Below are 13,909 nucleotides of genomic sequence, written 5' to 3'. Positions count from 1 at the left end.
AGGGGAACATTTGCAAATAAAGAAAGATAGGGAAGTTGATTGCAAATAGGGTAAAGTATAGGGACCTGAGATGGAAGGAGTGAGAACGCCGTCGCCGATAACCATGGAAGTGCCAAGCATGGTGGCGAAGAGCAAGAAAATCTTGGCGGCGCGGCTGTTTTCCAGCTTGGATTTGAGGCAAGACGCCATTTTCTGGCGGTTGGTCGGCGGCGCCACCTGAAAATTCGACACCTCTTGATCTTCCACTTGCTGGCTCGGTATCAGCCCGATTTTGGCGTATCGGCAGAGGAGGGAGTATAAAGCAAATGTGCCACCTTCATACAAAATAAATAATTCAAATAAAATAAAATAATTTTTTTTTTTTTTTAAATTTTTGTTTTAATAAATTATTTTAAAATATTGGTATTAATTAAAATTAATTTTTAAGTTTTTGTTTTAATAAATCATTTAAATTATTGGTACCTTCGCCGTTGTCGTTGGCTTGCAAGACGAAGAAGACGTACTTGAGCAACGGGATGAATGTGAGGGTGTAGAGAATCAACGACAGCACGCCCAAAACGTCGTCGTTATGCTTGATTCCCTCCGTGAACGTACTTGCATACACGTACAACGGCGACGTTCCGATATCGCCGTATACTACTCCGATGCTCTGGAACGCTAATTGCAATATCACCACCCAGCTCGCCACCTGCCCATATGCCCGAACACAACACAAACCCTAAATCTTTAACTAAATAATAATAATAAATAAATATATATATATATATATATATATATATATATATATATATTAGGGATGATAGCTTGTTCACTTTGAGCATAAGCTAATATATATATTATTTTTATTAAAAAAAATTCGAAAGGAGTTCAGCCTCAATTAAGAGAATGTTGTTCGAATGCTCCATAGACCTTAAAAGAGGCTTCAAGGTTGAGAGCTTATAGTTAATTAGAGACTCCTCTCCAACAATCCTCTAACAAATTACATCATAGAGCCTTCTCTCAGACCTGTAGAGTCATAGGTATATACTTATATATGTTAGACGAACACGACTCTCCACAATGGTATGATATTGTCCACTTTAAGCATAAGCTCTCATGGCTTTGCTTTGGACTTACCCAGAAGGCCTCATCCCAATGTAGTTAGTATTCTACTGATATTGTCCAGCATAAGCTCTCATATACCCAAAAGGCCTCATCCCAATGGAGTTAGTATTCCTCACTTATAAATCCATGATCATTCCTTAAATTAGCCGATGTGGGACTTCCATCATCCAACAATATATATATATATGTATGTATATGTGTATGTATATATACGTGTATATGTATATGTGTATATATATATATATGATCGTCTAGGGAAGCGAAATGAACCTTGTGGCCATGGCTGCCGGCGCCGGGGATGGTGCGGGATTCGACGTCCAACGAATCATTTCGTCGGAGCTTTCTTTCGGCGAGATTAGGGGTGGAGTCGTCGGAGCTGTCTTGGAGATCGGGATAGTTATCGGCCGTCCGATCGACTTCCATCGTTTTATCGCAGACGAGGGAGAAATGGAGATTTTCGGGTTGACCCGATAAAATTTGGGGGTTGGAATTCAGTATTTATAAGAAATTATGGAGGGAGAGGAGGAAGATATTTTGGAGGAGTGGGCCCCACTCTCTACACTTTTTTCTTTTTTTTTTTCTCATTTTTTAAAAAAATTATTAAAAATTTTGGTTTTTTTTTTTTTTTTTTAATTTTGTTTTTTGTGGATAATATATAGTTTTTTTAATTTTTATTTTAACGTTTGAATTGAATATATAATAATATGAAATAAAATAATATGAAAATTTCCACTAATTCACTAATTTTAATAAAATCAAATTTGGCACAAAATTACCTTTAATTCGTACTTAAATTAACTATTAAATAATATTAACAAAAATTAAAAAAAATAAAATAAAAATTAATTTTGAAATATGATTTTGTTGAAATTAAAAACTATTGACTTTAAATAGCGTGTTTAGATTTCTAAATTGAACCTAATCTAGTCGGGTTGAGTACGGGTTCAAAATACAAATAGTCGGGTAACCCTACCAAATTCGATAACTTAAAAGAAAACAGACTCAAACCCAACTCTGTTCGTCATATGCATCTGGCGACTGCAGTTGTATTATACGTGCATGATGTCTTAATCACCGTCAGCGTTAGTGTCTCCAAACCTCGTGTCTCTCTCTCCGATCTGGAATTGTGAATCTGTGACTTTGTCTCTCCATCTCTATTTCTCAATAAATATTTGAATAAGTTAATAATAATAATAATATATTATTATTATTAATTAATTATGGTAGAATACTAAAAAAAACATTTTTGGTAATTATATAAGTAAACATCAATAAAAAAAATTGATATAATTAAAAAATAATTATTTTATTTTCATTATAATTAATAATTGAAACTCATTTTAATTACAAAAAAGTAAAGTAATTTAAGCTACTTTTCTCATAATTTTTTAAGAAATTATTATATATTATTATTATTATTTTCTGAAAAAAAAAAATTATTTATTGCACGTGAGAAGAAGCCTCTATCCTTGACTCTTCCCTTGACAACGACTATAGTAGTTGAAAAGTCAAAGATGAATATCCAGTGATATGCTGCCACGTCACCCTCTGAATCTAGTATTGGAGATTCCCCGCCATGTTGCAAGTGGTGGAGCTACTTTCCCACCACGAATAAGATATTTTTGTTTATGATTTTTTTTCTAAAAATTTAAAAAATAAAATTTAATTTTCTAAATATATATTAAAATTAATTTCATTTAGGAATAAATAAATATATGCTAATACATATTAAAATTATACTTTTATTAAAATAAAATTTCGAATAAATCACTTCGTACTAACTCATGGTTGAGTTAGATTAGGTTTGTTAGTTAACAAGGACGGGTTGTGTAGAAAGAATTTACAACCTGAACAATTGTATTATCCCTGAACATCTCTACCTAGTCGTACCTCTAAAAATTATCGGGCTCTATTTAAATTGTAATCTATGTCTGACTACAAATTTTTTTTGCTCGACTCTATACGTGAAAGATGGTCAGACTCAATCATAACAATTTTATGTTGGGTGATCTTATAAGTGTTTTTCTAAGAAACACCGTGATAGGAACAAAACATGTTGGAAGAGTCTGTATTGACTTGTAAAAATAATAGTCTTCACTGTTAGAAACACTTAAAACGACTAATAAAAATATCTTTTTATATTTAAAATTTAAATATAAGTGGGTTGGTGTGTTGACTTCAAAATTCAACTCTTCCATTTTTTTTTATATTAAAATTTAAATGTAGCATGAGTAGTAATAAAAATATCTTCTTTTTATTTTTATTTTTTATTTTATAAATTAGTGTGAATGCTTTTTTAATTTGGTCTATTTTTGCAAACAAGTCCATGTTTTGATTTAAGCGCTTCCATCGTTTTCTTTAATTTGAATTTGTATAATTTCAATATGGTCCAACCCCTATGTATTTTAAGATTGCATAATCATCCCTATTCCTTTTATAGATTACAAAACATCCCTACTATCGGGACTAGGTTGCAACTAGTTTTATCGTCATTTATATAAAATGTATAAGCATTTATCAGTTGCTAACTCGAACATAGCTGATTTGTGATGTCCCACATTGGTTGGGAGGAGAACAAACCACTATTTATAAGGGTGTGGAAACCTTCCCCTAGTAGACACGTTTTAAAGCCTTGAGAGGAAGCCTGGAAGGGAAAGCCCAAAGAGGATAATATCTACTAACGGTGGATCTAGGCCGTTACATATGGTATCAGAGCCAAACACCAGACGATGTGCCAACCTTCTTGCTGTTCCCCGAGGCGGTGTGCCAGTAAAGACACTGGGCCCCAAAGGGAGGGGGGGTGGATTTGGGGGCGGTTCCACATCGATTGGAGGAAAGAAAGAGTGTCAGCGAGGACGCTGGGCCCCCGAAGGGGGGTTGACTATGATGTCCCACATTGGTTGGGGAGTAGAACAAACCGCCATTTATAAGGGTGTGGAAGCCTTCTCCTAGTAGACGCATCTTAAAGCCTTGAGGGGAAGCAACCCCAAAGAGAACCTTCCCCTAGTAGACGCATCTTAAAGCTTTGAGAGAGAGGAAGCCTGAAAGGAAAACTCCAAAGAGAACAATATTTACTAGCGGGCCGTTACATGATTAGTTGGTTAAAGCATATTCTCAAACAAGAGGTCGGAAGTAGCTCATATCATTTGCTTTGCCCTCTGCTCTTAAATACAAATTTTACTTATTCAAGTACTCTATATTCAAGCCTAGGGCCATAATGTCATTCTCATTTGACTTTGGATTTTGATTTTGAAAATAGTCATTTAATTTTTTTTTTCCTCACATTTTTAAGTTATATTGATATACATTTATTATTATAGATGTCTATGAGTGATATATAGTAGACTAAAACCCTAAACCCTAAAATAGTGATAGATATCTAATATTGATAAAAGTCTATGGGTAAGACACAAACAAACATGTAAAAGTCTCAATAAGAGAATGATATTTATGGGTGAATATTTGGAAATATTCTAACCGTATACTCTCGACTTTCATAGCTTTCCTAGATCATTCAATAAACTTCTTGATCATCATAAAGTTTAACTTGTTGGGATCCTAATTTATAAAGGTTCATTTTGATTACACAAATGAATACGAATGGACGTTTCGGGACGTGACCTAGAATAGAATCAGAGTAAGTGTCGTATATTTGGAAATGAAAGAGCTTTCATTAACTTGCATTTACGAGTTTATGATACAATATTATCATAAGGAATTTACAAAATTTGCACCATGCTAGAGCCAAAATTTGGTGCATGAACTTGGGAAAGTGGTGATTGAAATCTTACAAAAATAGCTGGCTAATGCAAGTGATTAAACACACTAACCCACAGTTGAGCTATGATTTTGGATGATTTCTGACCTTATCAAATATGGGATTCTGAAGAACTTCCCTAGCTGAAGGCCGTCGTGCTGGGTCGGGATCCACCATCGCCTGTTAGAGTTGTCAATCAATCAGAAAAACTAGCTATCGTATCTCTAATGAACTTCCAAGATAATGATGTAAACAGTGAACATTTACTCGTGGTCACACAAAGTCGATACGAGATCCATGTTTGTACCAAGGCTAGTTTTGACTCACTTTTTTACATTTTTTTTATGGAAAGTAAAATTGGTAGGAAAAAAAATGCAAAAATAGGTAAGAATCAAATGCCCAAAAATCTAAGAGTTCCTCCACCAGGTTTGTCCATATAGGTGAGTCAAAGACGGAGATCAAGTATAATAGCTTAAGCCCACTGCTAATAGATATTATCCTCTTTGAGCTTTCCCTCACGGTTTTAAAACACGTCTGTCAGGGAGAGGTTTCAACACCCTAATAAAGAATACTTCGTTCCCCTCTCCAACTGATGTGGGATCTCACAATCCACTCCCTTGAGGGTCAAGCGTCCCTACTGGAACACCACTTGCTCGATAATCGACTCTGATACCATTTTTAACAATACAAGTCCACCGCTAATAGATATTATCCTCTTTGGGCTTTCCCTTCTGGGCTTTCCCTTCTGGGCTTCCCCTTAAGGTTTTAAAACGCGCATGTCAGGGAGAGGTTTTCACACCCTTATAAACCCTTATAAAGAATGCTTAGTTCCCCTCTCCAACCCGTGGGATCTCAGGTCAGGCCAAAAAGAATAGTTGATGGAAATGAAATGAAAAGAAAACACAATACGTATTCAGTACCTTGATTAAGTTTTGAAATTGCAATGAATGACAAGGAAAGAGTGGCAATTTTCCCTCCTTTAGATTCATGAAATGTGTTTCTGGAAATGTCGAACCTCTCACAACCTCATAAATAGCAGCTCCCAAAGAGAATATATCAACCTTGTCAAGATAATCGTATCTCTCATTCAGAATCTCTTGAGGCATATAGCGTGCATCGCCCTCCTCAATTGGTAGGCTTTTATCAAGAAGAGTAGCGCACCCAAAGTCACCAAGTTTATAAACACCATCTTTGACATAAATATTGTCAGGTTTCACGTCTAAATGAGCTACTCCTTTCTCGTGCATAAACAGCAATGCTTTTGCAATCTGTTTGCAGTTCATTGTCAGCATAGAAACCATGAAATTTAAAAAGCTCCCAGTTCTAGGACTTGAAAATTGGAATGAATAAAGCATATACTAAATATATTAAAGCTACAAGAGAATTGGAATGGATAAAGTTGAAATAACACAAAATTCTGAGATAATTATTTTTCAGAAGTGGCATTTCCTATTAAAAGCTACGTGTTGAATGAAGGGCAGAACTAACTAACTAACTCTTGAAGACAACAAATCAGGGAGACGAGCGAAGCAACGCGAAATCTCACCTGATGCAAGGCTTTCAGTGCATCAGCCTCAGAGAACGGGTGAGAATACCTGCCAGTGGATAAACTACAATCACAGAGTTCCATTTGAATGTAGAGTTGCTCATTTTCAAACCACGAAGAGTAGTATCCAACGATGTTTTCATGAGATCCTACACGTTAAATAGTGGCCAACAGTCAGGAAAAGAAACAAGTTGCTCAAGAGAAAAATAATAACTACAATAGAAATAGAAATATAATAAAACAGAAAATCATATCTAAATATATTTACTAACCTAAAGCTGCCAAAGCTTGAACTTCCATCAAAGCTCTCCTCCTGCAAATGAAAGGAAAAACTTCAAATACACATTTGCTAGTGTTTAGAGGTTAAACATATACGGACACACCAAAAGAAGTAACCTTTCTATGTCTTGATGCAATGGTCTTGTGCTTTGTTTAACAGCATATAAGCAACCATCAATTCTCTTCAATACCTTGAAAACACGGCTAAAATTTCCAGTTCCTATTTTCTGGAGATAGACTGAGGTTAATATAAAACTTGACAACAGTCTGAATTGAAATATGAATAAAAGAAAAAACCAATCTATTTGCAGAAGCTTGCAAACAAAGCAGATGTTTCTAGATACCTTTATCTCATGAAAATCGGTGTGGTATCTTGAAAGACCATCTCCACTAAACAGTGCGGGAAAGAAATCTACACAAAATTAAAACCAAGAAACTAATTCATTAAACATAAAGTCGTCCTCATTAAAAAAGATGACTTCAAAAAATGTTTTATTAGTCTTTAAGAATTAATTGGACTGTACCTGCACATTTTGTTCGTTGATTACCAAATGGGTCTACACCTATGTCTGAAGCATCATTCACGTATGGATTCTTCATGCAAGGAGGAGGCATAACTCGACAGCGTAAAGCAACAGCAGATTGAGAAACATAATTTTGTTTCTTTGGCATTGCCATTGTCTCTTTCTCCATATCTTCATCATCTGTTCCAAAAGTGTCATTTCCTAGCTCCACAACTTGTTCACGGCCAGACAAACTTGGACTCAGAGGATGTACTAAAACACCATCTGTGACAAATGAATATTCAATGAAGAAAATGAATTATATTATATCAATCAACAATTAATGTAACTAATATTGAAAACGAACATGATGTTGTCAGATTTTGACGCCCCAAAATAATTTCAGATCCATGTCTTAAATTCCACATTGATAAATGATTCAGATACTGGTCATAGTTTCTTGCAAGCAACTAACCATATATATTATTGATTAGGAAAGTAGAGTTTCGACATGATCATAATTGAGCGTATGCCACTGAACTAATGCATGTGACTTTCTGTTCTCTTTTAACACTCCTAGATAAAAGTTCAAGATCACCACTATATAAACTTACCACGTATTTTTCTCTTAGTTTTAACAGTATTAATCTTCTCTGGAGATTTGGGGCAAGGAGTGCTTTCCTGCCAAGACAAGGACACCCAGAAAATTAGAGAATTCACATTATTTTCTTCTTCTTCTCTTTTTTTTTTTTTTTTTTTTTTTTTTNCTTGTTTTGGACAGGGTTATCTTTATCCATTAACTGCTCACCTTGTAGCAATCCACGCCATTCAGCAGATTTTGGTTGTCCGGAGTGATATAGTCAGGGGTGCTGCAACATACAAACAAAATCCCACGTTAAACGCCAAAAATGATCTGGCCAGTTACAATGCAGCCTTCAATCCTACTCTTTGGTATCCTTGTATACCAGTATCAATAGTAACAAGCAAAGTAATTTCTAAAAACATTCAATAATTAGTAAATCATACTCCATATTTCTGACTATTTAAGTTACTTTCACAGGAAATGACCTCCATTTCATAACTGATAAGCAACTTAAACCATGGGATATAACAACGAATAATCAACTCCCATCAATAGACGTTCACATTACCTAACTAACTCACAATGGAAACTAGTAGAAAACTCCAAAACTCGAAGTAACTCCTAAAGAGTATTCAGTGATTCGTCAATCACTTACTACACTATCCCGTCAATTGAACTACTTCGAACAGAAAACTAATTTCCAGAACCTCGAGAAAGATAACAATCAACATCAACAGCAGCTGAAACCAACTCACAAATGAAAAACAAAAAGAACGACATAAATCTCACCAGAAGAAATCCTGGCTAAGAATGAAATCTCTGTCCTCGAAGTTAGTAGACGAGGAAGGGAGAGCGCCAGAATCGTTAACCGTCGCCATTGCTTCAGATTCAGGCAAGTCTTGGAAGCAAGCGGCAGTGGAAGAGGATAGTTGGTGGTGGAGAGGGGCGAGAGAAACCTGCCCTAACTGGACCTGCAAGTGCCTCGTCAATGTCCCTTTCATCTTCTTCCTCGTTCTCGTCATCGTCGCTCTTAGGGTTTTGGATTTTCTCCTCATCGGAATCTGCAACGAAGCTCTCGTCAATCCCCTCTTAACACGCTCTGCTCTTCCACTCAAACTGTACTGAATATATATATATATATATATAATTATATTTATTTCAGATCAAAAAATAAAAAAATTCAATTTTGGAGGGTTTTTTTTTTTTCCTGGGTAATACTTTTTGGCGTCGTTTGAGCCTCCAATTCAAATTACGCGGGGAGGGTTGTGATTGTGTGTTGCCGAGACCAGAGTGAGCTCCTTGAGTAATGCTGACGATTTTAAGATCAACGGTTTGGATTGCTTGATGATGGATGATTTTGATTTGCGTGCCTGGTAAGCTTGTGCCTTTTTCTGGCTGGTGGGCCGTAAAGTCATCTAATTTCTTTTTAGAAAAATAAATAAATAATATATAATATATTTTATAAATTTTTAGGCAGATTTCATTTAATATATAGATTTGTTTCTGAAGAAAAATGTTCTTTAATTTTATAATCTAAGGTTATAGAAATTCCCAAAATGTCATTATTTATATTGAAAATCCAATTATTGAATTAACAATTAAAATAAATAAATAAAATTTGTAACATTAAACACGTCGGTGTACGAGTAAAAATCTTTGCACTAACTTGAAATTTTAGGTCAGTTGAGTTAGTGACTCGAACTATCCGAATAGAGTTCACAACTCAACTGAGTTATTTTTGTATTATTATTTTAAAAATTATATTTATTCTCAATAAAATTCAAATATTCAATATTTATCCTAATGTAAAAATTAAATATTTTTAATATTTTAACTAACAGGTTGTTTTTAAACTAATATTTTATCGGTTATATCATATATTATATTTTAAATTTTATTTATATTTTTTGAATTTTTTTTAAAATTTAGGAATATTATTAAAAAAAATAATAAAAAAACGATTTCTTGAAACCACTTCTTTGAGTTGTCATACTTAAAAATGAATTTTTTATTATTGTTTTGTAAAATTACAGTTTTATTGTTGGTCCATATACCAAGCCGACAGGTCGACTTTCTAATTCCCTTCGCTTGCGCACAAAGCTAATTACGTCATTTACAGCGACATGTCGTTCGCCCGCAAAATAATGGCAGAATCATCAGACATTAGAAAATGACGAAATTACCCCCAAACACCGTCACAACCCTCCAGTCAAATCCGTAACTTCACTCAAACCCGAATCTCCCGGGGTTGGAAATTGTTCTGTTCTTTCTTATAAATCATCGCCATTATCTTCGTTTTCATCTGAATCTCAAGTTCCTCTGATTCTCCATGGAGACTCTCTCCGCCCTCCCTTCCTCTTCATGGCCGGACTCCAACTCCAATCCCAACACTCCGCCTGCTGTTGCCGACTCCGAACGTTTCGATTCCGATTCCGTTTCATCGTTGCCGCCTCAATCGCCGAAGACAGTGGAGACGGCTGGTTTGTCCACGGCGGCGGTTGATTCGCTCGCTTTGCAGCCTTCTCTTCTTCATCTCTCCTTCAATCAAGACCATGGCTGCTTTGCTGCGGGCAGTGATCGAGGGTTTCGGATCTACAATTGCGATCCGTTCCGTGAGATTTTCAGAAGAGATTTTGAGCGTGGGGGTGGTATTGGCGTTGTGGAGATGCTTTTTCGGTGTAATATTTTGGCTCTTGTTGGTGGTGGACCTGAACCTCAGTACCCGCCTAATAAGGTCATGCTTTGGGATGATCATCAGAGCCGGTGTATTGGGGAGCTGTCGTTTCGGTCTGCTGTTCGGGGGGTTCGGCTACAGAGAGACCGAATTATTGTTATTTTGGAGCAGAAGGTTTTTGTGTACAATTTTGCGGACTTGAAGCTGCTGCATCAGATCGAAACTATTGCGAATCCTAAAGGGCTTTGTGCTGTTTCTCAGCTGAGTTCTTCGCTTGTGCTTGTCTGCCCTGGATTGATTAAGGGGCAGGTTAGGGTTGAGCATTATGCTTCTCGACGGACAAAGTTTATCATGGCTCACGACTCGAGGGTTGCTTGCTTTGCGCTTACGACCAACGGGCAGTTGCTTGCTACAGCGAGCTCCAAGGGAACTTTGGTTCGGATATTCAATACAATTGATGGAAATTTGCTCCAAGAGGTGTGTTGATCTTGAAATTAAAATTGTTCATCTGGGCTTGTTCTGTGTTGTCGGAATCTCAGTGTAATGATTTTGTTCTAAACTAAGCTGCAATCTAATTCTCCCCATTTAGTTTTGAGTTTGTAGGAATTTATATTACTCCTTTATGAATTATCTAACTTGGCAGTGAATTTACTTTGTATTATCTTGATATGATGTATAGGTACGGAGAGGCGCAGATAGGGCGGAGATATACAGTTTAGCCTTCTCATCGACTGCCCAATGGCTGGCTGTCTCCAGTGACAAGGGGACCGTCCATGTATTCAGTCTTAAATTCAATTCTGGGTCTCTTCAGAATGATATGTATCAGAATGATTCTTCTCTTTCCGTCTCACCATCTGGCTCCTCATTTTCGTTCATCAAAGGTAATGGAACCATTTGTGTCTAACCACGGATTTCCACTGTATTTGGATATTACTAGTTCATAAATTCTTTGAATTTCTTTGAAATCACTTAGTATAACAACCAAGGAGTCCTTTGAAAATTTACTGGCATACTCTAAAAAAGAACACTTAGACTAGAATAAAAAACAAAATCTGGTGTTGGGAAGCCACTGTCTCGTTATTTTATGTGTATATTCCATTTTTCTTTCCATCTAAGAAGTTCGAATACTTTAGTTTGGCTAGCGTGTTCATCATGTTGAACACTTGGACACCTTGACACTTGTAGGACATGTATCGAACACTCTTAGCATAGCAGATTTGTTAGACACTAGTTGTACAAAGTTAATTTCGGCCCACATGTATTGAACACTTGTTAAATATTATAAACTTTGATAGAGAAACCTGCTTCTTAGCTATTATGAACAATACTACACGAAAGGAAAGAGATGGGATATTCTCCTTATTATTTTGCAGCCGGATATCCCTTTTTGCCTTTGGATCTAATGAACAATCTTGCACCTGCAGGTGTGCTGCCAAAGTATTTCAAGTCAGAGTGGTCTGTTGCTCAGTTTCGATTGCATGAAGGGTCTCGGTATGTTGTTGCGTTTGGTCACCAGAAGAATACAGTGGTGATCCTTGGAATGGATGGAAGGTAAATAGTCTTCGTCGTTCTTCTCTTACTATTGGGATTTTTTTCATTTCTCTTTCAATTAATTATAATTCTGCAGAATAAACAATTAAGATGAGGGTTGTTGGGTATCCCAACTACGATTTCGATGATATTAGATAAATATTTTTAATGTGAACGCTTTATTTTCATAGACTGAAAATAGACAATATTTTATTTCTACTTTAACTTGAACCATTTGTTATTTGCTTCATTATCTTTTCTTTAGCATTGCCTAAGTTGTGTTAGCTTCCATTAGATCTGGTATTCTGTTTGGTCGTTTAACCGCTGCGATGGAAGTTTTAGAATCTTGATGTGCCATTTTTAATTATTGCAGCTTCTACCGATGCCAATTTGATGCGGTGAATGGCGGAGAGATGACACAGCTTGAATATCACAACTTTCTAATGCCAGAGGAAGCCTTCTAGCCCACTGTACTCTTTATTTCAGTTCTGTTGTATGCATATTCTCTTCCTAGATCCTCTATTGCTTGTAAATAGATCTATGCATGTACAGATTGGCCTATGTTCGTCTCAGGGGGGAAAAAAGAAAAAATAGAAGAATTCTATTATTGCCACCCATGCTCATATTTAATTTTTTTTAACTTTTTGGCCTTATGAACAATTGTTTACTCCAAACATGGGGGAAAAGAAAACATGTCTCCTAAAATTATTGCGAATGAAATAGACTTTGATTGACTGTAATGCTAGCCTTCTGGATTTACCTGATGAAATTGAGCTTACCATTAATGTATACATTCTTCTAAGAAAAGCCTGCAGGTAGAAAAGTTGAACTAAATGATGGAGGACTTGTTTATAGCGGAAGTTCAAGAAGTATACATATGAAGGTAACGGTATTTCGAACTGTAGCCTGCATTCTTTAGTGTATTTGAGGTATTAAAAGTATGTCATACTACTGGCGGAGTGTTTAGAGATCTGATCAGGCTTATTTAAAACGAACAGAAGGTAGTCAGTCAATCGTGTTGTATATGTTCTTATCATAGTTTTTTTTTTTTTTTTTTTTTTTTNTGGTGTCTTAATCATTCTACAAAGATTTTATGGTGGATGACAAGATCCATATAAGTTGTTTAGATTTAAGGAGGTTTTATTGTATTTTTTAAGTTTTAGATAATTGTCTTTAAACTATAAGTTAGAATTAGTTAGTTGTCGTCATGGAATTAATGATCATGAAAGTTACAACCATGATTAATTGAAAGGTTTGTTTTTCAAGCCTATAAATAGGCATTCATGTTATTGAGTATATGAAGATTTTGGATATCATAATGAAAGTTGCATATTATGCTCTTAAGTTGTGAGCTTGTTCAGTTGCATTTCTTGTGTTTAGATTTGCATGGAAGAGTCATTCAAGTAATCTTGATCAAACTATTTTGTAGACTAATTCGAATCTTAGAAACAGGTTTTTTTTACTTTTGATCTTGATCATCGAGGTAATTCATTTCAAACTTTCCCTTGGATTGATTCTTATTGATTTTGGAATTCTTAGATTTAAAGGTCTTGTTTTTCAACAAGATTCTTAGAATTGATCTAAGAGTTCCATAATTTTTTTTTTTTTTTTTTTTTTTTTTTTTGAATTATCCGTTGGTTCGGTTATACTATGCTTTTAGAGATGATTAGGGACACCTAGGTTGTGAATAAGGATAAAAGTAGATGATCTGATTACTGGACTGTAAGTTTTAGCAAAAGTTAAGTTTCCAAGTATGTTGTAGAGTGGTTTTGCCATTGTTTGCTTCTGTTCTGGAATATTAAGAAAGTGATTTTGTTGGTGTGAAGAGCATTGATCTCAACTTCCATGTTAGAATGTGGGGAGCTTTTACTGATTAAGAGGGAAAGATTATGAACTTTTGATAGTGGCATAGGCCAAAAGCTCTCAAATAAAA

The 13,909-nt window shown here is 35.5% G+C and overlaps 3 protein-coding genes across 3 annotated transcripts in view; 1 reads left to right on the top strand and 2 right to left on the bottom strand.

The window, feature by feature from the left end:
* Positions 1–1,558, bottom strand: part of LOC111779143 (potassium transporter 5-like) — a 5,026-nt gene extending 3,468 nt beyond the window's left edge. Inside the window, exons 1-3 of the mRNA XM_023659218.1 lie at positions 1,375–1,558; positions 463–688; positions 66–314 (exon numbers count right to left, since the gene is read on the bottom strand). Of these exons, the coding sequence (XP_023514986.1) occupies positions 66–314; positions 463–688; positions 1,375–1,527 (628 nt within the window). The 5' untranslated portion in view covers positions 1,528–1,558. The remainder of the gene's footprint in view (positions 1–65; positions 315–462; positions 689–1,374) is intronic.
* Positions 1,559–4,753: 3,195 nt separating this feature from the next.
* Positions 4,754–8,877, bottom strand: LOC111778942 (wee1-like protein kinase). Its single transcript, XM_023658956.1, has 10 exons — positions 8,562–8,877; positions 7,998–8,058; positions 7,804–7,870; positions 7,211–7,474; positions 7,031–7,098; positions 6,804–6,913; positions 6,680–6,720; positions 6,408–6,556; positions 5,782–6,129; positions 4,754–5,041 (listed from the first exon to the last, which is right to left on the bottom strand). Exons 1-10 carry the CDS (start codon positions 8,825–8,827, stop codon positions 4,946–4,948), a joined length of 1,470 nt encoding a protein of 489 aa, XP_023514724.1. The 5' UTR covers positions 8,828–8,877; the 3' UTR covers positions 4,754–4,945.
* A 1,164-nt stretch (positions 8,878–10,041) lies between these two features.
* LOC111779229 (autophagy-related protein 18a-like) lies at positions 10,042–12,716 on the top strand. Its single transcript, XM_023659332.1, has 4 exons — positions 10,042–10,923; positions 11,126–11,327; positions 11,871–11,997; positions 12,350–12,716. The coding sequence occupies exons 1-4, from the start codon at positions 10,102–10,104 to the stop codon at positions 12,438–12,440; spliced, it is 1,242 nt and encodes a 413-aa protein (XP_023515100.1). The 5' UTR covers positions 10,042–10,101; the 3' UTR covers positions 12,441–12,716.
* The last annotated feature ends 1,193 nt before the right edge of the window (positions 12,717–13,909 follow it).

This window comes from Cucurbita pepo, chromosome LG17 (assembly GCF_002806865.2).
Source record: "Cucurbita pepo subsp. pepo cultivar mu-cu-16 chromosome LG17, ASM280686v2, whole genome shotgun sequence".
NCBI lineage: Eukaryota > Viridiplantae > Streptophyta > Magnoliopsida > Cucurbitales > Cucurbitaceae > Cucurbita > Cucurbita pepo.
The sequence above is the reverse complement of the archived record's forward strand: the minus strand, read 5'-3'. Positions and strand labels throughout refer to the sequence as shown.

Coding starts and splice junctions, on each gene's coding strand:
- LOC111778942 (XM_023658956.1), bottom strand. CDS start 8,827: ATGAGGAGAAAATCCAAAACCCTAAGAGCGACGATGACGAGAACGAGG. Junction 7,099..7,210: donor TCAACGAACAAAATGTGCAG/GTACAGTCCAAT, acceptor AATTTTGTGTAG/ATTTCTTTCCCGCACTGTTT. Junction 5,042..5,781: donor AATTTCAAAACTTAATCAAG/GTACTGAATACG, acceptor CAACTCTAACAG/GCGATGGTGGATCCCGACCC.
- LOC111779229 (XM_023659332.1), top strand. CDS start 10,102: ATGGAGACTCTCTCCGCCCTCCCTTCCTCTTCATGGCCGGACTCCAAC. Junction 11,328..11,870: donor CTCATTTTCGTTCATCAAAG/GTAATGGAACCA, acceptor TTGCACCTGCAG/GTGTGCTGCCAAAGTATTTC. Junction 11,998..12,349: donor ATCCTTGGAATGGATGGAAG/GTAAATAGTCTT, acceptor TAATTATTGCAG/CTTCTACCGATGCCAATTTG.